Source organism: Uloborus diversus, chromosome 6 (genome assembly GCF_026930045.1).
Source record: "Uloborus diversus isolate 005 chromosome 6, Udiv.v.3.1, whole genome shotgun sequence".
Taxonomy (NCBI): Eukaryota; Metazoa; Arthropoda; class Arachnida; order Araneae; family Uloboridae; genus Uloborus; species Uloborus diversus.
The window spans coordinates 13,921,299-13,944,284 of record NC_072736.1 but is presented as its reverse complement, the minus strand read 5'-3'; the positions used below and the strand labels follow the sequence as shown (position 1 = coordinate 13,944,284).

The window sequence follows — 22,986 nt, the reverse complement described above, 5'->3', positions numbered from 1 at the left end:
TGAAAAATTGTGATTGTTGGATATTTTGTTTCAATTTTAAAGTTCATTTCCGAAGAAAATGAGTGTTTTTTTTCAAAAGTGATGATATCCACTCTTTTACAGCAAAAAGGAATGTATCTAAAATAAAATTGGCAATTTAGGTCTGATAAAATTGTGGAAAAATTCCTAGACTTAAGGCAATAGTCACTTGTTATTCTACCAAAACATGGTGAAAAATTTGAAATTTTAACAGTTGGTGTTTGTGCGTAAAACATTTTTTTTTTCGTTTTGCCAAAAAATATAAAACTGGATACAATTTGTTTTAAAAGTAAACTCCTCATCTGCATTCTACAATGAATTTTAACATGGAAGCATGAACAGTCAATTTTTCTTTAGGTAAACAACAGGTTTACAGATTAATCACATTTGTTATGACTTTGTTTATCTATTAATTAAACTGCTTCAAATTCATTTTTAGACTCATGCTTTGCTGAAATATCTCTTGCAGTTACTCATTACTAAACTATTGGTTGAGAAAAAGATTCGGTAGGGAGGCATTCTCTCATTTGGTGAACAAAAAACTTCCATGCAGCAAAGATCGCCATAGTGTCAATAGATAGCTCACAGGGAAGTTTATCCCCAGAAAATTTTTAAATTTGTAGTCTTTAAAATGCATTTTAGGTTCATATTTTTCAAAAACTTGCAATTCCACTTACGGTGTCACCGCCCAGACGTGTAACACCCTGGGCAGACTTCCCTCCCCTAGTGACGCCTCTGGCATATTATATAAATTTAAAAGAATATGAAAAGGTGATAACTATCAAATAGAGATGGTACAAAGCGCAATTTGGCCGAAAAAGGAACAATTCACAGTAAATAGCATATTGGAAATATCTAAGAATGCCATCAAAACCATCCAAGTTGTATACATGTAGTGGGTGTTCCTTTATCCTAAAGGCAGAAACTAGCTGTCAACATAAGGAAGGGCACTAGGTGTGAAATCAGGGGGGTGGTGGTCAAAAATTGGCATCTTTCTTGCGATATTCATTGTCAAGTTAAAGTACGTGTTTGTGCACTAGCCAAATAATGGTGGTCAAAACTGCTTTTATTGTTACAGCTAAAAAAGTAACTCCATTGTACCCTCTACTTCTCTTACTCTGTGGCTAGTACAGAATAATTTTAATGCAATGCATAGACCATAGAGTAACTCCTTGACTTCCATTGTTATCGTCTTTTTTCGTAACTTTATCAAAACCTCTGCACTTCAGAATCAATTAAACAGCAAATTTTTCATTTTTCCCAAAAATTTCCCAGCACCAGACACCGTAGCTAGAGTTTAGTCCAAGGCGTAAAATGCAGCTTGAGATTTTTTTTAGACGAGTGAAATATACAAAGAACATAATAGAAATTAATTCCAAACAAAACTAGCTTTATGACTATGAAACCAAAGATGAAAGAAATACATACTATTTCATTAACATTTAGACTATTTTGTAGTAAGTTACTGCCCTAAGCCAGGGCTAAGGCAGAAGTACTTAAAATACACCACCAGCTCAGTTATTCCATCCGAGGACTGCAGTTTCGTGCTTTTTAGCTCGACTCATCAGCCCGAAATAGGAACCACATGAGCTGGTGGCGAAAATCCTCTTAAGGGAGTCAAGACAGCCAAACAAACAATACCATGCCTTGCCATCAATCTTTGAGTTGAACCGCACCATTGCTGCGGTCGCTCATCTGGTGTGATAATTCTACATTAGCTACCAGTTTGTTTGGCTCTCTTGGCTCCCTTAATAGGATTTTCGCCACCAGTTCATGTGGTTCCTATTCCGGGCTGATGAGTGCTAAAAACTGCAGTCCTTGGATTGAATAACTGAGCTGGTGGTGTATTTTAAGTAACATTTAGACTGTTTCAACTTTTGCGTTCAGAAGAATAAAAATTTTAAACAAAATATATTTTTTAAATTTTTTCCCAACATTTTCAATGATACTAAATTTTTATTTAAGAAACAAAGCAGGAAAATACATTTGTGGCCATTGTACACAAAAGCTGCCATGTTGTCCTGCACCTAACAACTCATATATTTCATTACAAAGTAATAATTGTAAAGGATGACACAAATAAAATTTGTTGGTTAAGAAACCACACACTTGTGCTTTTTAAGCAACAAAATGTTGCTCATTACCTTTTTAAACTAATTATTAACGAAATATATAAGCTGTAGTGTGTGGGACAAAATAAGTTTCCGTGGAATGACCATTAACTAGATATTAGAGGTGTGTTTCTGATTTTCACTGTGTGAAATACACAGGACGCATTAAAAATAACTCTGCATAGCACACAGGCTAGCCAGTTGCCTAAATTACTTTTTAAATGGGTGATGACAAAATTTCCCCCTGATGAAATTTCTGCAGCATCTATGTCTAGAGGCTGCACAAAAAAATCTTATGTATGGGTCTTTCTCCAGAAAACGTAACTTTTGAATGCAAATATTTTTCAATTTCAAAACCTTTTGTTTTCTTTTTTTTTTTTTCCATTCTTACATGAAAGTGTTACCTACTGAAAGTAACCATAAACAATGGCCCAGCTAAGTTCCAATTATTTTACTCATAAATAATAATTAAAAAATGCTTTTCACGAAAATAAAAAAAGAAAAAACTTTTAATATTTAAAAATTGAGGCCAATTTAATATCAAAGTAGTAATTTTTTTAACTTTGCAAAAAATTAGTTATTTTAATGATTAGTGGGAATACAATATTAAGCTCTCTTAATTAAAGTACAGTTTAATTGAGTTTCAAATGTATGTTAAAAAAAAAAATTAGTAAATTTGAGGATATTCTGGCAATTTATAATTTTGGTAGAATGCCTTTTATTGATGTATTTCCACTCCACCATTTATTTTCACCTCAGAAATAATAATATTGAAAAGGTCTGTCACGGAGGTGAGGAATTATCAATTAATATAAGCCTAATAGATACATTATTCAGATTTTTTTTTTCTTCCTTGCTACAATCTGCACATGTTAAGCATATGAAAACATGTTCACTTCTTTTTTTACATTCATTTACATCCCTGAAATTCATTATCACGGAGGTGAGAAGTCAGAATAACTACACTAAGTTTTTAAAGCAAAATTAATCTTCCGGTTTTTCGACAAAAATCTCACAACTTCAACTACGGCTGAAAATAAACAAGGGGGCTCCCTTGTATCATGGAAAATAAAATTTGATGTCTTACTGCCACGTGTTAGAGATGAATGGCATTTTGTGTTTAGGTAACGGAGGTGAGAATTTATTGTGTGACATCTTGTCCTACTGAAACGAACTAAAACATAACATTAAAAAATTAAATATACTTAAACGATTAGTATTTGAGACACTTGTGAAAGGAATAATAAATAAATAAGTATATACTTTTAATTAAACAAGTAATTAAGCAACATAAACAGTCACACAAGGTGTGTGACTTGCCTTGCCGCGAAGGCAAGAATTCACATGTTGTGAACCAAAATCATAGTAAAATAAAAATTATTATTAAAAAATTGTTGGTAGGTTTAAATAGATATATTTTTGATGAAATTAAAAATCATTGTTAAATGAATTGTTCCGTAACGTTTTTTCTGTAAAAGGCGAGTGACAGAAAAGTTACACTTCTTGAAAAATGACCCGTGTACAAATGAGGGAAAAGCAATGCTCACTTACATGTTGTGTAAGACTTAATTTTCAAATACAAGCCGAGATTTTTGCTAGGAAATGCAATCCAAGTCATCACAGATGAAGTTACATTCAAGCTCAGCCACCCAGTATCTTGATTTGTAACAACAATGTCATCAACCCATTCAAGAGTATTTGTCCTACAAAGAGTAAAAAACCATATAAATAATAATCAGAAAGAAACAATGAACAATATAACTAGGCAGCAAAAAACACTGACTGCCTAGCAGCCAAGTGGGTTGCAGTAAAATAATAAAGAAACTCCTCAAGCTAAAAATTAAATCAAAATTATAATCTTTCAATACCTTATAATTGAGCCCCCCCCCCCCCTCTCCCTTTCTTCAAAATTAAATACAGTCAGCCCGCTTAATCGAATAGCATTGGTTCCAAGAAATATTATTCGATTAAACGGGGTATTTGATAAAGCGGGGAAATTTCCTTTACCGTTCTAAATTGACAACATTTTTCTTAAAACGTAATATTTACCAATGGCTATATAAAGGAAATAACTAGTGTTATTCCTAAAATGTTTTCTTATTTCAGTGAATTATTTTTTGAAAAAAATTCTGTAAAAGTGGATTGCTTGCTCCAAGGTATTTTGGGGATTCTTTTCCCAAGTCCTTTTCTCCCTTCTCGTATGCCATGTTTTACATTTAATATTGTAACGGATCTGGTGCGGCTTCCAACTTTCTTGAAAGGACGACACAGTTCTTGATTAAAAACACAGGAAATTTATTTACACTATGTACAGGAAAAATCGTCAACAACTGCTAAATTAATCATCAGCAATTAAGCAAATATCACACAACACTGTAAACTCAACAGTTACACACGTATTTACTTCCAAATACAAGAACAACACAGCAAAATGCCTCGCAATAAACAGAGCTAATGCACTCTCAGTACAAATTCTCAATTGAAACTAACTTTTTATCATGCATAACGGCTTTTTATACACACCGAAAGAGATCTCTCAACTATTCCAGAAAATGCTACACCGTTCCACACTTTCTTATTTCTTTTCACTCACAAATCTTATCAATGGAAAAAAATAGGGGACCATATACTTCAGCCGAATGTAGAGGGGCTGTATACTCATTACGGGAAACTATTTACAGGTTACGTTACAACAATAATTTCTATTTACAGAATTTGTAACAATATTTTTTTATTTATTGTCGGCTGAAATGTGTATATTTCTTTACGTTATTTAATTAATTATCTACAGCGCTGTTTATTGTTTTTTGTAATAGCAATACGAATAGAAATTAGATAGAATGAAGGAAATGTTTTGATGAAAAATAGAAGTTTTTCCAAGCCTGTTGAAGGCAAAAAACATTGTTTTATATATTTACGCCAACAATTGTTTTCTTAACTTATTACTTAACGTAATTCTAATTTATTCAAAAAACATTTAACAAAAATATTACAAAAGTTAATATTATCCGATTATACAGGCAATTATTCGATTAAGCGGGGGTCTTTACCATTGTGTCTATGGAAAAATATTCAGTTCTGGGAGATTTTAATCATATAGTCGAGGTATTCGTTTATCCGTTACCCAATTAAGCGGGGTTGACAGTACTATGTTTGAGCTAGGCTACAGTCAACTCCCTCTTATCAATGTTTAACCACATTTTTTTATAATCTGCATCACATTACATTTTCATCATTACATCACATTTACATTGCATGCAAATCACATGCAATTTTCATTTATGCTAACATAAAAACACAGTTGAACTGGTTTATAGCAAGAACAAAGGGGCACCGATATTTACTCCTCATACAAGGTTCGCACTCTTCCAGCAGAATGAAAAATAGGGCTTTTATGTGGCCTTTTTACGGCACATTTTAAAACTATTTATGGTTACTTCACGCCAATGTTACACACACACTCTTTAAAGTCTTAAATTTATTTATATATATTTTTTACTTCTTTTTACAAAAAAAGAAGTATTGTATTTGCAAAAAAAATTTCACTTAAAAATCGGCCTTAATTTCCATTTTGCTCACCTCCGAATGAATGTTGAGTTTATTTTGCAACCCGACCACACGTGGATATATGCCTAGGAACGTACAGACACCCGAAATATCCATTTTGACGATCCCTGAGTTAATTACAGCGAGTTTTCTCGTGACGTTTGTATGTACATATGTATGTGCGTATGTATGTCGCATAACTCAAGAACGGAATGTCCTAGAAAGTTGAAATTTGGTACTTAGACTCTTAGCGGGATCTTTTTTTAGTTGTGCACCTCCTTTTTTTTACTTGACACCAGTGTTTTAAAAAGTTATAACTAAAGTTTTATGGGAGCTATAGAGTTCTATGATAGCTCATTTTAAGGACAATTACATGCGCATTAATTTAATATGTTTATGTAACTTGACTAAATGTGGAGATTTTTTTTTTTTCATAAAATTTTAAGCTCAAAAATTTTTAAGATAGCATATTTTAAAATTTTTGGAAAAAGAAACATGATTTTTATTGTACTTTAATACAGAGAATTTCAAAGTGGGACCTTGAAAGGATCATCAGTTATAACAAATAATGTAATCACATTACTGCGATTTTCGCTAAAACTTTTTAGTAACTGCTGAACCCTTCAGGGTTCCACTAAAATTTTTTGAACATTTTTATAAATATAAATATATAAATTAAAAATCAAATAACATTTTTAAAAAAATTAAAGGAAAAAAATTAAAGTATGAAAACAAGGGAAAAAAATAAAGTATGGAATGGGGGAGGATGAAATTAGTAGAATGATGACGACAAAACTTTGAATATGAGCTGCCTAAAAAAGCTAAAAATAAAGAAGGAAAAATAAATGAGAAATAGCTAATTGCTATTTCCCATACAGTAAAAAGTAAAAATAATCTAGTATATCTTTTCAAAGTTATGATTTTGAAAATTTTATTGTATTAAGGTGAAAGGATACATTTTAGTGAGAAAAAAATGCACTTTTGAATAAACTATGATAGCAAACAAAATCCCAGGTAAGGGTAATAAGAGCTTTTCTATTATAGGTATGTCATAGTTTATTTTCAAAAAATTTCACCAAACTGGTCATAACAGCAAAGTGTTTATTTGCTCATCAAACGACCCCAAAATCAATATTGTTGAAGTTTAAAATTTAATGTTTATTTTTTAAACAAAGCAATCCATTAAATAAGACTAATAGTTATACAAAAATGAAGAAAAAAATTACGAAACAAATGAAAACCACTAATACAAAATTTGGAAGTGTCAGATCTACGTTACTGGTAGATCTGTTTTAGTCTTGATGTATATTTGATTCCCTCTCTTTGTTTTAATTTCATATTAAATTTATTTCCCAAGAACACTTTTCAATATCCTGTTAAATCTGTTTTAGCCTTGCAATTGCAGCAACCCTTTCACAACCTTATGAGCTGATAAGAATTTGGAGAAAATATGAATAAATGGATAGGTAGAGCAAAAGGGGCACATAGGTGAACAATTTTTTTCATTACTTTATTTAAAAAAAGATATTATCAATTTCTCAACACAAAAGTGTCCCCATGATTGAATACACTTTTCTTTGCGTCATGGAATTTTTTTTAAAAATATTTCTTTATTTTATGGTACAGTAAAACCTGTAAAGTTGACCACCTTTATAAGTTGATCACCTCTCTATGTTGACCGCTTTTGTCAGGAACGGAATTAGTCCTATCTTGTATAATGAAGGAAAACCTCTGTAACTTGACCACCTTTCTATCTTGACCACCTGTCTATCTTGACCACTAATGTACCCCAAATTTGGTTTGGAGTATTGTAAAAAATCCTTTGTAAGTTGACCACTTGGTTTGTTTTTTAAAACTTAATTTAGCAAATTATTTTATTTTATTATTATTTTTTTATAGCTTTCCAAGAATATTTTTGATGCCAGAACAGCATTTTACCAACTAAATTAAAACAGCAGCAAAATTAAACCTCCTTGTAAGTTTAATCCACATTGGAAAACTACTAAGAACCCTTTTATTCTCCAAAATTGTTTTTCTTTTGTTATTCTATTTGAGATTACCTTTTGTACTCTTTGTTCAATGAAAACATGTGTCAGTAGAAAAGTACAAACTATTTTTTTCCAGTTGCAATATTTTGTGGCAACACTGGGATTGTGCTAGAGTATACTTGCATTGCAGTATTTCTGGTGCAAGGGATTAAGAAATAGGACATTTTCATTTTCAACTGCCTTTTAGAACTATGAGAGTTCAGCTTGTTGCTCTTTGTGTTATAGTTTTACATAAAAAGGCTTCAAAAAGAAAGTTAGTTGAACTTGATATTGATAAAAAGTATGAAATATTAAAATTAATTGAAAAGGGTGAAATCCAGAGAAAATTAGGTGACACATATAGAATTTCCAAAACTAGTGTCTAATAAGTGTGCCAAACTTCAATAAGGAGTTATTTTGTTGAAATCAGATCATCATGGTTATAAATGCATTAAATGTATATGAAAAAAATAATAAGCGAAAAATTTGTTATTTTTGATTATCTTTGAATTTTTAGGAACTATTAATATTCAATAACGTTTTATAAACATTTTTTTTTTTTTTTTTTTTGATCAATTTACTGAAATTTTAAATTTACATAACACATTATACATCATTCTGAGAAAATAACCTCTAAAAATATTTGAATAACATTTTAAATTATTGTTCAAAGTAATGTTAAACAATGAAAGTGAGTTGAACAGAAAGAGTAAGTATCAATTAGTCAAAAAATGAATACATGGTGCAAGAAATGACAAAAAAAAACATTACCCCTTTTATAAGTTGACCACCTGTCTAAGTTGACCACCAAAGTACTGCACTGCAAGTGGTCAACTTACACAGGTTTCCCTGTATTTTTAAAGAACGTCTTCAGTTGCTCACATGTGCCCCTATGGAGGGCAAATGTGAACAGGTCCGAGGCACATATTAACACGAGTAAAAAATGCAGAAGAAGCATAATATTTTAAAGGAAAATTCTTCAATATGAAATATATACCTAAATAATGAATACGTTGAAGAGTTTATAACCTATGCTGCGTCAGTTTCAATTTACACAGTAATTGTTTGACTAAGAAAATATTTTCCCCCCAAATAAATATCTGCTCACTGTCAAATTCTAAAGTCCTGTAGCCTGTTCTGATCTCTGAATAGACTAAAAAAAACTCATACGACTACATAATACAAAGAATTTTTTATTATGTAAGAGTTGCTCCACATATAAAATTTACTTCATGGGCAGTTCTCAAAAGGTGGGAACAAAAAAGTTAACTTTGAGCAATTTCAAAAATTTTCAAATTTGACATCAATTTTGATTTTATTCTATAGTATGCATACCTAGAACACAATATATGAACATGAAAAGACAGCAGGTATTTGTAAAAATTGTTAATTAGCAAATTAAATCAGCAATCTGTAGGTAACAGATTTTGGACATTGTTTTCCTGTAGGTAACGGATTTTGGACATCATCATAACGTAAGTTTCACCATTTTTGACAATTGTTAATCTGATTTTTAACTTTTCCAATGAAAATTTTATTTACTACTTTTTAAATTTTGCAATTTAATAATAAAGAGGATATTAATGAAATACTTGAATGGCTATACATGCTGCTCCTTACATTTAATAAAGTTTTGGAATGATTTTGAAGAAATTGATGCAAGGTTAAAAAAAAGCTTCAAATTAAAAATAATACAATTGTAAAAAGTGACATCAGTTTTAATAATGAATATTTTTTCTAATGTCATAAGAATTAAAATGATGTCTAAAAAAATTATTGAAGAAAGAAATTCGTATTTCTATTTGGAGATCGTTAAATTATGTTTCCAAAAGAAAGAAGAGAAAAAGAATTCTAAAATAATAAAAGCGGGAAAAAAAAATTGCTAGCGCAGGTGATAAAGTCGCCAAAACTGGTACAGCTGAGGATAAACTACATTTGTCAAATTGGAATTCCCCTCTGGTAACCTTTAGCTTATCGTATACTGTGTTGTCGCCAACGGAGGTTTGCTTGGCGATTTTAGCGCAAAATGGCTTTCGGTTCGATCATAAGCAGCCATGTTTCTACTGTAATTTATGTATTGTTCAATGTGTAACATATTAATTATGCAGAATATCAATGGATTAAAGAAGATAACATTATAATAACGTTTTTTATTGAGGTTAGAAGACAGTAGATCATCAAAAATTATGAATAAATGGACAGAATTATCGGCGTCAAGATCGTAACGCCATTTGGACATCTCACATGTACGTTTAAAAAAAATTATTTTTCTTCTAAGATATTGCATAAAAGCTTATGAAAACACTTTTAAACAATTAAAAATTGATTCCAAGGCTCGATAAACACCTTTAAAATGAAAACATCATATACTTAGTTCTCAAAAAATAGCATTGTAAAGATCGTAAATTTTGGACATGCATCAAATTTCAAACTTACTATTTTCTAAAATCGTTTACAAAGTGAATAATCTGTCTTTACTTTTGTTATTTGTGTAAAATATTAACAAAAAATTATTCAGTGTAAGATTCATACCTTTAAATTTTTTTTGAAACGTATGGAAATAATTTTAAAAAAATTTTCTTTAATGGTACATTTGCTCAGTTAACGTTTTGGTATGTCCAAAATTGCGCCTTTTAGCAAAGAAAATATTTTTTTAAGGGCATTTAAAGAGCATTTTTTCCATAATTTATGTCAATTCTTGTCTCTATACAGTATTATAATTTAACTCAAAAACTTTTGAGTTAATTAAAATGAAAGTTATTTGGTGTTGAAGCTTCAAAGTTGAGGTCTGTGTTTGCTCCCACCTTTTGAGAACTGCCCTCATACGTTGTTTAATAATGTATTTTAAAATTATTTTGAACTTCAGTTTTTTATAAAATGAAAATATTTTGTGTTTTTTTATTTCCTGTAAGTATTGTATAACACCAAATTATTGATCAACTATTTAGTAACAAAAACATTTTAAAAATAAAAATAACAAACATAAATAAATAAATACTTAATAATATTAATAACAATCAACAATACATTTACAAACTAATTATAGGGAAATAATAATTTTAAATATTTACACATTTTGTAACACTTACAATATCCTACATTAATAATAATACTACGGAAAGCGGCAATGAGAACTGTTTTTTTGGCCCCTAGATGTTATATTCACAAGTGCCCCATGGTCTACTTTAGAGCTAACTTGCAAAAATAAAGAATTTTTAACTTAATAAAAAAATTTAAACATTGTCATAACTTTATTTGAACGTTCATACAATGGTTTGTAATACTTAAGTTAAGCTTAGCAGTTAGTTTTTAAAATGTTTTCATGTGAAGAAGGCAGTGATAAAAATTTTTCAACACCTGCTAAAACAAAGAAGTTGTCACCACAGAAACATAAAATGGCTCATTGCTCTAAATGTTTGTCCAAGAGATACAACTGGTACTGTCCTTATTTTGAGATTTTTTCCAGATTTTTTCCTTGTAGTGATCTTAGTAAAACATACCATGTTCACATATGCCCCGTGTTCACATGAGCCCCGTTTTCCACACTATAGAATTTTTATAAAAATGAACATCTATTTTAAGGCTACTTACCCAGGTCCGCTTTCTTCTCGTACAGCATAAAGACTCAAATTGAAATGCTTCTCCAGACCATCTTTGGTGAAGTTTCGGTATATTCGCAGCTCTGCGCCGACGATTTCTTCCTCTGGAGGAATTTCATTCACATCAAACCAGAATCTTCTGTCCCTCTCATGCCTCAAATGTGGATACTGATGGTGTACTATAAGTAAATAAGAAGTTTTTTCAAGAAATAAGGATGAGTTTCTAAGCAAGGAGCAATTAAAAACTACACAATATAATACCGATAACAAGCAGTAATTTACGATATGACATCCAGAGACTATAGAGACTTTGTTACGGTCTTATCAGTCTGGAATAGTCAATAACCGAGCTGGAGGCAGATGTTCTCGCATTGATGCTGAGATTTCCAACAAACTAGTAGCTTTCCTTAAGACGGAGTCTGCTTGAAGATGTCTTTGTAGCTTACTTAGTTCCGAGAGTGCCCGACACCGGCCCACTTAAGCGAATGCGGGGTTAGTGGGTTCAAGAAAAGTTCTGCTACAAGACCTCCCCAAGGAAGTTTTTTTCTTCTCGCCGCTAGTCATTTAGCAAGTGACAGCGACAATTGCATGAATGGAGAGCTGCTAATGACTTGAGGTCACATGGTAACGAATTTGTTGTACAATTACGATTTAATTTCCTGCACTTTTAATTCTCACCTTTTTATAGCAATTTTTAGAAACAAATGGTATTTTGCGTTTTATAAATTTATGTACGTATTATCATTACTAAAAATGACAAGAAACAATGTTACTAATAAAGCACACAAACTGCAAATAATTGCATTATACATGCTACAGGGATACAAGGAACCTCGAAACGTTTATGATGTACTGTTGTAATTTTTATTTTAATTTCTTATTATTTTTTTTATTCACCTTGTAGCGGTAAGGATAACAAGAGAGTGTCCCTAGGGATGTAGATGTTGGTAATGTAGTCGGATGTAGAGCATCCATAATTTCAGGGGGTCCAGGAGTTTCTCAACCAGGAATTTTTTTGAAAAATAGATATAAAATCTGTATTTTGAGACCTTATACAGGGTAATTGAGACTACAAAATTATGAAGAAAAATAGGAAAACCAAGTCTTTTAAAAGCTATGCATTCTTTTGCAAATCAAGATCAATCAAAATAAAAATTGCTTGCTCGATAAATCGTTGACATTCAACGACAGAGTGGAAAAACGAAAGAGGAGAAAAGAAAATCACACCGTCATTTGCTCATATAGGCTTTTAGTGTAGTTTGTTTTTGATCACCTTCCCCAACATCCCCCACCCCCCTCTTTTTCATCAAATGCCCTACAGTATAAAAATTGTACAAAATGGTTTAAAAGAAATGGAATCGAGATTCAGAAAATAAGAACGAAAGTGTAATATTCTAGTTCTATGGACAATTCATTCTTAATTTTCTTGATAAGAGACAAAAGTGAAGGATTTTTCAAGGAATTTCAAAAATTTAAATACTTTTTAAAGGCTCTAGAAAAGTTGAAAGTATTTAAAGTTACTTTATTTGCACTTTTCAGAAGTTGATTGCAGTCTTACAAAATGATTTATAACTTTGTAAGACACACCCGTTTTAAGTTAAAATTGAATTTAACGAAATATTTCTCAAAACAAACATTTTTTTTTTCAATCACAAAAAAATGAAATACAGTAAAGTAGGTGTTTTTTTTTTTTTTCCTCATGCTTAAGATATTAATAGTATGCAGTAAAAGTAAGATAAAAACAAGCAATAACAAAAAAAACTTCAAAAATACTGAATTCGGTACTAAATACATGGAAACACAAGGAAACATATCAGTCACGAAAATTTATCTTGAAAAATATGCTACAAAAACGCAAGAATCATGATTTTTGCATTTTTTACTCAGGATCGGTATTAAGGAGCTGAATTTGGCACATCTTGGTAACAGAATACTAGCCTAATGGGAAACTAGGGGCCTGGACCTTGGAGAGTTCTCGGTGCAGTGTAAGTTTTATAAGAGTTTTAGGGGGAGGAGGATAGGGGCGTGCACATGGGGGAGGAGGGTGGCCGGACCCGAGCTTGAAAGGGCCCAATATTTTTAAAACTAGGGGTGAAAATAGGGGTAAACAATATGGAGGGGACCAAAAAAAGGGAGCAGGAAATCCTAATTAAGGATCTAAATTTCAAGTATGCTGTGCAGCTAATGAGAACTAGAATTGCTTTTTCTGTATTCCTTCAAATTTTCACTTGATTAAGGTGACAAAAGATTTTCAGATGGATAAAATTGGTCAAAAAACCGTTTTCTTTTTATTATATTTCAAAACACTAGACCTTTAACTGAACCTTTGGCAAAAAAAAATTTTTTTAATCAGTGAAGAATTGACGAAGTTATGACACTTTTAGTGGTTGCCACGCCCCCTTGTTTACCTTTTTGACTCCTTCCTTCTCTGTCAAATTAAGTTTTGTTTCAGGCTGATTCTAAGCAAATTAGTTTTATTTTACATTTTGAACCCCTAAAATAAATCATAAGACCTTATTTGATTTGAATTTGTATGAAAAATTAAATTATTCATTTAATAATAAAATTTTCATCAGTAAAACAGTAAATGTTGATTTTCTCAAAACATCATTTTTGGCATGTTTACAAATTTCAAACTGTTCTACTGTAATGAATTATAATTTAAATTTGCTAAAAGTTTTATGCAAAGTACCTGAGAGAGTTCTTAACATTTTGATGGTAAAGACTTTTCTGTTTGGCCAGCTGTGTCTAAAATATTTGCTCTATATTTTATTGAAGTACGGACATATTTTACCGAAAATGTCTAGTTTTTGGGTTTTTCCTCTAATATTTTTTTTACCACAACATTTTGAAAAAGTACTTCCTACACTTTATTTTCAGTTGTTTTAATCTATCATATTTTGCTAGTATTTTGTCATTTTGATGAAATTTCAGGCGCGAGTCGTAATATGAAAAAAATGTTAAAAACTCTAATTTTAAATTTGAAAAAAATTTAAATTTTAAAAATATTTTCATGAAATTTTATATTTGTGTAAGTATTAGCAACATGTAACTATGCTGCAAATTTATATGAAATTCGTTGAAAATTACTGTCAAAAATTGTTAAGGCCCTTGTCACCTCATTAGAAACTCCTTCTGAATTAGAAATTGAAAAAAAAAAAATTAATGAAAAACTTTCTTCTGCTTTACGGTACAAAACATTTCGGGTTTTGGGTGGGGGGCAGCCTGTCGAGCCCCCCTTCTGGTTACGGCCCTGATTTGGACAATGCTCGCAGATGGGATAGGATTTAATATTAATTGGTAATATTTACAAAGTCCAATACATAGCCTAGCAATTATAGAAGATGATGATTCTAATGAATATAAGATTAAAGAAAACTAATGAGGGATACATTTACTGTGCTATTTCCTACTTCCCTCGTTTTCAAGTCATAGTGATATCAATAAAAATTATAAATTAGCTTTAAGCAAGTATTTTAAATGAATAATTACTAATCCATATAGAAACTCTTTGATTTATATTGAATATTTTCGCATTACAAATGACGAAATGATGAAAAATAGCACTGTAACAAGTTATTGAATCTCTGTAAAATATTTAAGAAATGAATACGTGAAAAACACATGAAGTACAATAGACATCTTTAAATAGAACATAATAACTTGTCAAAAACTAAGTATTCATTTGAAATTTAGTTACATTTGCAATATAAGGTCAGAATGAAAAATTTGTGAAAGCATTCAATTCATCAATTGATAATTAAGAACAAACGATTTAAATTGAAAAAATAAAAAGGCTATTTGAGGTTAATACTCTTCATGTAAAAATAATTCTTGATTCCAGGCTTTTTTTTTTCTTTTGTTAACCAGATCAAATTCAGAATATTACCATCCACTAAATAAAAATAATCATAAACTAAGAAAAACCACAGGATATAAAAGTGACTTACTTTTAAATAGACAAGTATTAAAAAATCGATTGTAAACTAAGATTCTTTTACTAGAAACTAAATTAAAAAGGTAGTTTTATTAAAATCCAAGTGTATACAATTGAAAATATTAGGGAAAGATTATCTTTTCTTTTGTAAAATCCTTCATGTTTATAAATTTTAATAATATCCATCCAGTAAATGACTTTCTAGATTTGTAACCTGAATAAATCAGTCAAGGAATCGTGTATTACAGAAAATGTTTCTTTTAATCATTTATGAATATTTTGTTTATATTTAGCTTTGAAGACCTTTAAAAATAATTAAACATGATATACTTACTTTTGTTAACAAAACTAACAATAAAGTCAGAATCTTTAATGGCAGGACTGCTCTTATTATTAGCGATGGAATGAACAGCATTTACTGGCAAAACCTCATCATTCTCTAGAGTTTTATATAAATCCAACAAATACTTAGGGGCCGAACTGTGCATATCATGGTGTCTGGGTTTGGGTCGATGTTGAAGACCTAACAAATGCAAAATTTCTAGCTGGAGCTCATGTTTATCATTTTTAGCTAAAGGTTTGAACAAAATACTTTGTTGCCGTCCGTTATCTGCGTAGAATCCGCCAGACATTGAAGAAACTTCATAACAGAACAAACAGAAGACGACAAAGAAGAAATACTCAAATCGCACGGCCATTTTTATGTCGGATCTTCTTGAAGCATTTGTACACTTTTCTCTTAGATTGTGAAAGAAAGCGGAAACAAGAAAATGTGAAAGTTTGTTAAAAGAACGGACACAACAAAAAGATCCACAGTCCGAAAACCTGTTTTGCCCATAGAGCAGCATTTCACGTTCCCTGCGGGAGTTTGAATTCCCCCCCTCACATCCTGGCGGCATGTTTTTGTTTACATTTTTACAGCTCGATGAGCTCAATGAATATATCCGGAGTAAAATTAAAAACAATGCAGAAAATGTCAACAATTCGAAATTTTTGCCAATTTATTCGATTTTGCGCATTGAAGAGATTTTCGTCTATATACTTTAACTTGCACAAATGTCGTAAGTTGTCAAGATCTGTACAGCGCCATCTAGTGCGGCCATAAGTCATCTTCAAAGAAATCAGTTCATCCGCGCCAGCGTTACATCCTCGTAGGCTACGGTTCATCCCATATTCATTCCCTTGTTCATTCCTTTGTAGAAAAAATATAATGCCTAGAAGGCACTATAGTAGAGATAAGTTCAGTGCTGTTTATTCTACGAGAACGATGTAATAAGTTTGACTGCGCCTATTGACACGAAAAGCAAGCGTAATCGGCTGTTTATATACCCATCTTGTTCAACGACTCTTCACGAAAAAGTCATTCACATATTTAGTTCTATAAGAAGACAATATTCTGAAACTCAACTACAATGGATTCATTTGCACTCTGTGAACGTCTAATTTCCAAAGGTGCAGATGTAAATATTCTGGACAACGAATTAAAACCTCCTTTGCATTATGCAATCGAAGATCATAATTTTGAAGTTACCGAACTTTTCTTGAAGAATGACGCTGTCCCTTTTCTAAAGCGCGTGTACGGTGATGATGCATTACAGACGGCTTGTGTCTGCGGTATTAATGGTGCATTCGAATATTTGACTGAAAAATATTCCTATTCTAAAAAACGTACTGCTGAGGCACACGAACTGATTAGTCGGAGAGCCCAGGACCACCAGACTTATTATCTAAAAGTAACAAAATGTGTGGGACAGAATAGAGCGAAATGGGGAGACTGGGCATCGCAGACTGGGCGCCGGGAACTTTGGGCAAGTTCTTCACACACAAACGATCGAGCGAGCGCTTTCTACTCATACTCCTGGTCAACGAAATAGGAGAGAACTTGGTATCTCTTCTAAATAAAAGAATGGACCATCTCGAAGGACTGGCCTGCAAAGAGTAAAATTAACACTTGAACAGAACCAAATAATTCCATTTTTTGAGGAAACATCGGCAGCATTTAGTTCAATTAAATTTACTGAATGGACCCCACAAGGTGAAAATAGAGCAAGTGGGTTTTCGTTTAAAATTCAGCTTTTTTCTTTCACAGCGCCTTTCATGTTCGACCCATTGTCGAACACTTGTCATCTTCAATCTTCTAATCTAATGGAATTCAATGTCTTTTAAGGCAATTCATCAATTCTTGAGTAATATCAAATCCCATTTTTTTCTGAGAAATTCAGAAACTCAAGAAATCTCTCCTGAAATAGCTTTTTTTTTTTTTCGATGAAATTATTAACATTAATATTGGAAAAACGGTTTCATGACCGTACGGGCCCCCCAAGGATCCGGGCCTCGGTACTATAGGTCCGGTATCCCCAGAGGCGTAGGAAGTATATAAACGTAGGGGGAGCTGGGGCTCATGATAGGGATTCAAGGGACAGTAGCAGTAGTGCCAACAGATTTTTTTTTTTGGCGGGAAAGGGGGGGAGCACTTGAAAAAATTTTCTTATTTGAAATGATTGTCGATCCTTTCGTCTTCCTCCCTTCTTCCCAGTTATGTTTTCAATCATATCTAATATATAAATTGAGGCGATGAGAAACAAAGGGATGTAAATGGACATCTTCAAGTTTTGAGTAAAACGCGTTTAAAGATAACGTCTCAGGTAAGCCTTCATTAATATTTTTTCTAAATCATGCTGTACAGCAGCACCAACCAGCGCTACTAGTATTATCTCTCACCCCAAGACAGAGGAAAGGTTCCTCTACTATTTGTACTGGTTATCTCCAAATTTTTAATTTTGCTACTTACATCCTCTTGCTTCTCACCGCCTCAATATAGTATATGGAGAGAATGAGGTGATAAAACTTCTGGTTTTTTTGGAAGGCGGTCGGTCAGTTCTCGAAGATGAGTACATATCAATAGGGGGGTCTCGGGGCTTCAGCCCCGGAAAATTTCCGAAATATTAGTTCTAAAAGAGTAGTTTAGACGGTCTTTGGTAATGTTAAGGAGAGAAAATGTTCGAATGCTCTCCCTGGATATTTTTCGGAATTTATATCTTTAAAGCGCGAATTCAGACCATATTTATGACGTTAGGGAAAATGATATGAGTCAAGGATTGTCCTCGATCGATTTACATCTCTTTCCCAATATTTCAAAATTGAAGTTCCAAAAACGCAATTGAAGACGGTCTTCAATAATATCAGGGAAAGGGGGAGGTTCTATGGCTCTCTGGAATTTTTTAGAATTTGAAGTCTTAGAGAGCGTTTCTCAATGAGGTTATTGGAAAAGATTCCTTTCCCTTGAAGTTTTAGAAATTGTAGTTTTAAACTGAATTTTCATCCTTCTTTTTTGATATCAGAGAGGAGTTTCGGGTGTCGCTCTCCGAAAATTATTCGAGATAGATCATATTTGTTAATGTTAGAGGCACAAGCAATGTTTTGAAATTGAACGGAATATTATATAATCTACCATATTGTGGAGGGCAAGGTGTTCAGTCATGGGTTCTCTTCCGGGAATTTTCATTAAATCGCTCTCTAAAAACGAACATTGCAAAGCTTTTTAATAATTTAGGAGGTAGGGGAGGGCTTTTGCAGCGTGGCATTTAGAAGATTTTCTTTTATGAGAACTAGAAACAGAGGAGAAGAGAAACAGTGCGCCTGAAATGTGTTTAAACAAAACGTTTGTTGTATAGTTCAGATAAATGTTAGTAAAAGTGCTTCAGAGAAACTGAAATATTGTTGGTGCTTTTTTCTAAGAATAATAAGTGAAAAGGAACATTTTTAGTCGTGAAAATGGATATGAAAAAGTTTCCCAGAACCTCAAACAGTTTGAGGGGTGCTCGAGTGCTCTCTTCCACATGCATTTTTTAGCATGAAAACATATCTGTGACAAAAAAAAAAAACGCTTAATTTTTGAGAACACAAAAAAAGAAGAAGAAATGTAACTTCATAAAGTCTAAATGTTTAAAAAAAAATGTTTTCAATATACTCGCACCGCATCGTAACAGTGTTTACAATTATTAAAGTTTTTTTTTTTTTTTTTTTTTTCATAAATATTCTAATGGAGATTTCACCGATTTTGATTAGTAAGAATTTTTGTTTCTGTGTCGTAGTACCTTAGAATTCTTTAAATTATATTTATCTTTGCAAATTTTTAACTTCATGAAAAAATCAATCCCTCACGGTTTAAATATAACAAAATAATGGATAAAAAGGGTTTTTTTTTAGTTTCTACCGTGGGATAGTTCTGGAAATTGAGTGTGTGTGTGTGTGTGGTTTTTTTTTTTTTTTTTTTTTTTTTTTTTTTATCACAGCAATGATATGTATCCGCAAGAGTAATTTCTGGGTATGTTGCTGATTTAGGTTGTTTCTTCTGACAATATTTTCAATCAAAAATAATAAATATAATTTTTATAGAATTTTAAAAATTTGTTCGAAGAATATGTATATCAGGCTTTTAGTCTATGTCCCCTGACAGAAGATCACTTTTGGTTTCGATAGACCATCGAATAATGATATTTTCGCCATCTGATCGTATCTTTTGATCGAAACGTGTAATTTAACACCCGAAACATAAGATCATAATCCCCCCCCCCCCCCCCCGGACCAAAGATTTTTCTTTGGTCGGGGCTGAACTTTTTACGAAGAAATGAAAAAAATAAAAGACTTTTCTTCCTCAGCATTGTTTTTTTTTTTCTTTCTTTTCTCTTTTTTTTTTTTTTTGATAATTGCAATAAACAAAAATATTATATGACCACTCAGTATTTTAATTTAACTTTCGTTTCATATTTTGCAAGCTTGTTTTAATCAACGAATTAAAAAGGATTCGCCGGAGGTTCTTTAGATAGCGTCCGGAAGGTCAGATTATTTAAAATGAGATAAGTCTCTGTAAAGCTAAAACTGAGTAAGTTGTTTACCTTAGAAACCTTCTTTTTGATACGTGTCTGGAGCACCTTCATATTTAAATACAAAACTGGCTCACGATTATCTCTTTTTAGTGAAAGTGTGAGATACAAATGGCATGCAAAACTAAGAACATAAACTGAGTTACAGTGTAATGTGTAATACACCTTCGAAAGAGGAGCTCAAAGTGGAGAGGGCGGAAAACACCCCTATGTAGATAACTTGTCTTTAATACTTTTCTTTTTCTTTCGGGAATCGAGAGGTTTAAAAGAGGGAAACCCAAATGTATTGACCGTACTGACCACTCCATCTCTCGCTTTTCTTTGTTGGTTATTATGTGGAAATTCCTAAAAAAAGGTAGAACTTATTTTTGAAATCAGGTTTGAGGTAGACAATGTCTGAAAAAAGCTATACAGTTAGAATTTTTCCGGGGGAGCTGAGCCGGTCTGAAATATCATAGAGGGGGCTCAAGCTCCCCTGCTCCCCCGCTTCCGACGCCTATGGGTATCCCTATCCCAAACAGTAGCCCTGCTAAATATAATACGAGTTGAAATATGAAAGCCGTAACGTATGAAGATGAAGCCAAGCTTTCACGACTGCATACTGAGCATTTGTAAACCAAATTTATAAGTCTCTATACAAAATTTAACTAGCCGCGTATCCACGATTTGCAACATTTAAAAGTTTGATTCATCTTGTGTTCAAATAATTGTTTAATTAGATCAAGACTATCGTTCAGAGATTAAAAAGTACAGAACTTAATGTCAATCGACTATAATAATGAACTTCGTTTTGAAACAATCTCTCTTTAACAGTGGCGCTTGCGCACCCAGCCTTAAGCCGATTAGAGCAAAAGAGCCCAATGGGGCCCTGCGCCAACAGGGGCGCCGCAATAAAAAAATTATTTTCCTCACAAAAAAATAAAATAAAAATAATAATAAAGGAAATAAAAAGTTCAAATGAACTTAACTGATATTAATCATAATATGCTTAACTGATATTTAATCTGAGGGTATGGAGCTACTTTCAGTGCGATTAAGGGAGTAAGTGGAGTTTCCTGAGGCTTTAGCATCCCTATTAAAGTTAGCAAATATATGTTCAAAGCTACTTGTCTGAAATAAATTTCCAGAAGAAAAAAAAAACATATAGTCAGTTGAACATTTTTAAATCCACATCTAAGACCGTACCGCTGTACCCTATAACTTTTAGTCAAGAGAAAGGAACTGAATGGGGAACCAAAGTACAAATTTTTAATAATTATCAGCAATTAATACGGTTCATAGTAAAGTAAGGGTCGAGGACCTCTATCCCAGGATCTTACTATCACATATGGGCAATGCGGAAATTTCCTCGAGACTCCGAAATTTCAGGAATTTCCAAAGCTACATTTTTAATTTATTTCATTTATACAATTACTTTTATTATTTTCTAACTTTCTTTATTTGTGTTGAGAAAAAATCCTAAAACTCAGCAGCAATGACAATTTCTTTAATACATAATCAACACTAACGTAGGTGCAATATTCTTTAAAATAAATAAATAAATAAATGATGAACGTCAAATACTGCGTGCTTAATACGCGTAAAACATCTCCATAACAATAGGGAAGTATTCGATTTTCTAATTTTATTTTTATTTGATAGAGTAACATACATGAACATCATCTGCGAAAAAATTTTTACGATACGACCAATACTTTTTTTTTAAATAATTTTTTAAAGTTCACGCGCGAGTGACGTCATTTGCTTGTAAGTCCTTTGACTGACGTCACTGCCGCGCTGCGAGGCGGCGGGGTTGGCTAGGACAGTGCTTGGCGATCTTTGGGGGAAGGCGCGGGAAAACAAGAGCTTTCTAACAGCAGCGCGCATAAAAGGCTAGTGAAAATCCTTTGCTGTCTGTAGGGTTTAATGCATTCTGCGATTGTTTTTAATTTGATTTTCTTTGTCATGGCTAGTAGAATCAATTACAAGTATTGCTTCGTTCCTAGATGCGTATCTATATCTAAAAAAACTCCTCACAAGCGATTTGTTATTGTTCCGTCCCAGCAGGATCTTCGAAAGAAGTGTTTTCAAGTGTGTTTATTAATTAAAATTTGAAAATGAAAATTTGCACTTCATTTTAATTAAAAACTATGTCAAGTGAGAAATACAGTTTGAAATATATGTTCACAACTGTTCATAAATAAATGTTTAATAAGCATATGAGATATTTTTAAAAAAATGCAAGTAAACAAAGGAATTTAAACCCTGCACAATAAACTAAATAGAAAGTAATAGATGCATTTCCATTTTAATAACAATGCAACTATTAATACTTTCTTTTTAACATTCAAACTATCTTCAAATTTTAACTATTACAAATTGATAATTTAAAAATACATTTTCAGTTTATCACCAGAAGCGTTTCTATATATACAAGACCTTTCTCACCTGCAAAAAGGTACTTATTTTATGAAATGAACACCATTTTCAAATTTATTATTTTTATCAAAAGAGCAAAAAAAAATATTTTTCCTTTTTTTGCTAAGTTGCACAAAAACTCAAGAATAATTAACATGTATTAGTGGATTTAAAACAATTTTCCACAAAAAAAAAAAAAAAAAGCAGATCAACTTTTATTGCCAACAAAGCGAAAAATTTTCATGCAAAAACTGCTCTAAAACTTAGTACTGGAATCACTTGCAGTAGGGTTGTTACAAAATGCGCGCCTCATTAAAAGCCGCCAAGTAAGAACTGGAATAGCGCTCTTACATTGTAATTTATATATTCAGATAAAAAAACCATCGACACACAAATGGAAATGATCAATCTTGATAAGGGAAACTAATGCGAATAATATGAACTGCAAACATAGATGGATATGTA

The 22,986-nt window shown here is 32.0% G+C and overlaps 2 protein-coding genes across 2 annotated transcripts in view; one reads left to right on the top strand and one right to left on the bottom strand.

The window, feature by feature from the left end:
- Positions 1-15,936, bottom strand: part of LOC129223734 (bone morphogenetic protein 7-like) — a 29,144-nt gene extending 13,208 nt beyond the window's left edge. Inside the window, exons 1-3 of the mRNA XM_054858090.1 lie at positions 15,573-15,936; positions 11,294-11,480; positions 3,681-3,832 (exon numbers count right to left, since the gene is read on the bottom strand). Coding sequence (XP_054714065.1) covers positions 3,681-3,832; positions 11,294-11,480; positions 15,573-15,936 — 703 coding nt within the window. The remainder of the gene's footprint in view (positions 1-3,680; positions 3,833-11,293; positions 11,481-15,572) is intronic.
- Positions 1-22,986, top strand: part of LOC129223730 (tubulin-specific chaperone E-like) — a 310,220-nt gene that overhangs the window by 98,543 nt on the left and 188,691 nt on the right. The gene's annotated exons all lie outside the window — the stretch shown is intronic.